The sequence below is a fragment of the Triticum urartu genome, chromosome 7, assembly GCF_003073215.2.
Source record: "Triticum urartu cultivar G1812 chromosome 7, Tu2.1, whole genome shotgun sequence".
Lineage (NCBI taxonomy): Eukaryota > Viridiplantae > Streptophyta > Magnoliopsida > Poales > Poaceae > Triticum > Triticum urartu.
This window is the reverse complement of record NC_053028.1, coordinates 127,089,102-127,091,536: the sequence shown is the minus strand read 5'-3', so window position 1 is coordinate 127,091,536 and position 2,435 is coordinate 127,089,102. Positions and strand designations below refer to the sequence as shown.

Genomic DNA, 2,435 nt, shown 5'->3' with positions numbered 1-2,435 from the left:
TACTAAAAACAATGTTTGGTCGGCTGTATTTTCTTCACTAAGAATACCACGTGTGTCAATACAGTATTTCACCAAACTTCACACGTGGGTAGAATGGCATACCAAGTTTGATACCCCAAATTTTTAAAATTTATCAATTTTTTTAGTATTTCTTTTTGAATTTACTATGCTGACTTGGGTATTCTTGCTCATTCATATTTTTATGTTTTGTCAAAAGAAAAGGCACATTCTTACATACTACTACTGGCCATCACCCTTTTGGTCTCATGTGAAAAAGATCCACATATCAATTCATATTGTGGAGGCAGAATCTAACTAAAGGCATACTCCTTCCATTCCAAATTATTCGTTGTGGTTTTAGTTCAGAGTAGATGAGAGAACAAGCTTCATCGAAGAGCTGTCGTCCTTTTCTTCTCATACGAAACGACACACATGACACATTTTTAAAAAGTATCACTAACAATTTCACACTTTCATAATCTCTTCCATTCTATAATGTGTACACGTATACGATGACAGTACGCACAATCATGCTCCACAAAGGGGCCGGGAGAAGACCGGGACCAAGAACATCGTCCATGGTTTCAAAACGAAGTTCGATTTTAAAAAACGAAAAGGAAAAAAGGCGCCACCTCTTCTTCTATGGACAAAGCGAGTGAAAATGGCGGCTAACGCCATGGATGATGATGGATCCCTCCTCTACCCTTTGGTCCCCTGCGCCGCCATGCCGCCGCGGCCGTGGTGCCACGAGTGCCCGCCGAGCCCCCTGGCGAACCGCTGCAGCGGGCTCAGCCGCGCGCACCCGACGATGCCCTCCGCCGCCGCCGCCGCGCCGCTCTTGTCGCCGCCCTGCTTCTTGAGCTTGTCCATGCTGACGGCCCTGGCATTGAACTTGGCCGTCGTCGTCGGCGGTGGTGCGTTTGCCTTCTTGAGGGGCGCCTCGGGATGCTGCGCCGGCGGGCACTTGGGGAGCTGGTCCTTGCTGATCCGGCCGCCTTCCGACGAGCTCCGGAACAGGAGGAGGTCGCTGAGCCGCCACCTCCTCCACCCCGCGCTCCTGGAGGCTGGACGCGCGGCGAACGGGTCGGCCTTCTTGGGCGGCGAGCCTGACGCGACGGCGGTGGCGTTCTTGCCGCCGAGCGGGGAGGGGGCGGGCCCCTTGGTCGCCTCTAGAAGTGCCGCTGCGAAGGGGTCGAAGTCCGTGCCGGAGCCGACCCTGCTCCGTCGCCGGGGCGACCTCAGGGCGCCTTTCGCGATCGGCGACCGCGGCGATGACCCCACGCTCCCGCCGTCCAGCAGGCCGGGCGGCGGCTTCAGCGGCCTGATCTTGCCCTCGTCGGAGGTCTTCAGCAGAGGCTTCAGCGGCCGGATTCTCCCCTTCTCGAAGAGCTCGTCGGCGGTCGTCAGGCTCTCCGCCGGCGCGGTGTTGTCGACGACGGTGCCGAACTCGAAGTCCGTGTCCCACGCCGCCGCCCCGCCGCCCATCCCGGCCTTGGGCGTCCCGGGCCTCTCCTCCCAGTCGAACGGCACGGCCGAGGCGGTGGTGGAGTACGACGAGCGCGGGTGAAACCCATCGTCGTCGTCCTCCTCCTCCTCCTCCTCGCCGCCGTCGCGGCTGCCGCGGTCCCCCTCGGCGAAGTGCGCGTAGATAGCCGCGGCGCGCCGGGGGCTGGCGGGCGCGCTGGTGAAGTGCTGGAAGAGGTCGAAGGGGTTGGCGCCGGCGAGGCGCGGCGTGACCGGCGGCAGGAGGTCGAACGGGTTCGGCGACGACGGCGCCGTCAGGAACGGGCTGCCCTTCGCCGCCGCGGCCGCCCCCTCGACGGAGCCGAACGGGCGGTCGCGCGGGCTGGACGGCGCCGTGGCGTACGGGCTCGCGGCCGCGCTGTCGGGCCGGAGGTCCCGGTGCGGCGCCGGCGAGGCGGGACGCGTCATGACCTCCATTTCTTGAGTCTGGCTTCTTGGGGACGGACGGGGAACTCGTGGTGGCGATGGGTTTTTAAGGGTCGTGGAGATGGAGGGAAGGGTGGGAACCCGCGAGGAAGGAGGGAACAGGGAGCTGAACGAACAGTGATGGAGAAATGGGGGCCCACTTTTAAATCTTCTACAAAAATAAATAAATATACTAACTGCATTATTTTTTATTGGAATATTCCGGCTGAATTCTACTCCTAGATGATGTTATGTGCGAAAAATTATTAGAGATATTCAAATGGGCGAAATATCATTAGAGTATCATGAAAATATTTTAAAATCATGTAATTTTTAACCATTTTTACTACAGAGTATTATATATGTATAGAAACTACTTTCTCCGTCTCATAATATAAGAACGTTTTTGACACTGGAAAAAGCTATCAAAACTGCATCTTGTTGACTCTGTGTACATTTATAAAATACAAAACTTTATTCTTTTTAGAGAGTAGGCTTTTCAGCCC

General features: G+C 56.1%; 1 protein-coding gene across 1 annotated transcript; it reads right to left on the bottom strand.

The window, feature by feature from the left end:
• Positions 1 to 451: 451 nt before the first annotated feature.
• Positions 452 to 1,985, bottom strand: LOC125522911. Its single transcript, XM_048687955.1, has one exon. It carries the CDS (start codon positions 1,939 to 1,941, stop codon positions 700 to 702), a length of 1,242 nt encoding a protein of 413 aa, XP_048543912.1. The 5' UTR covers positions 1,942 to 1,985; the 3' UTR covers positions 452 to 699.
• Between the last annotated feature and the right edge of the window lie 450 nt (positions 1,986 to 2,435).

Bases quoted from the DNA above. Each gene is read 5' to 3' on its own strand.
- LOC125522911 (XM_048687955.1), bottom strand. From the start codon at position 1,941: ATGGAGGTCATGACGCGTCCCGCCTCGCCGGCGCCGCACCGGGACCTC.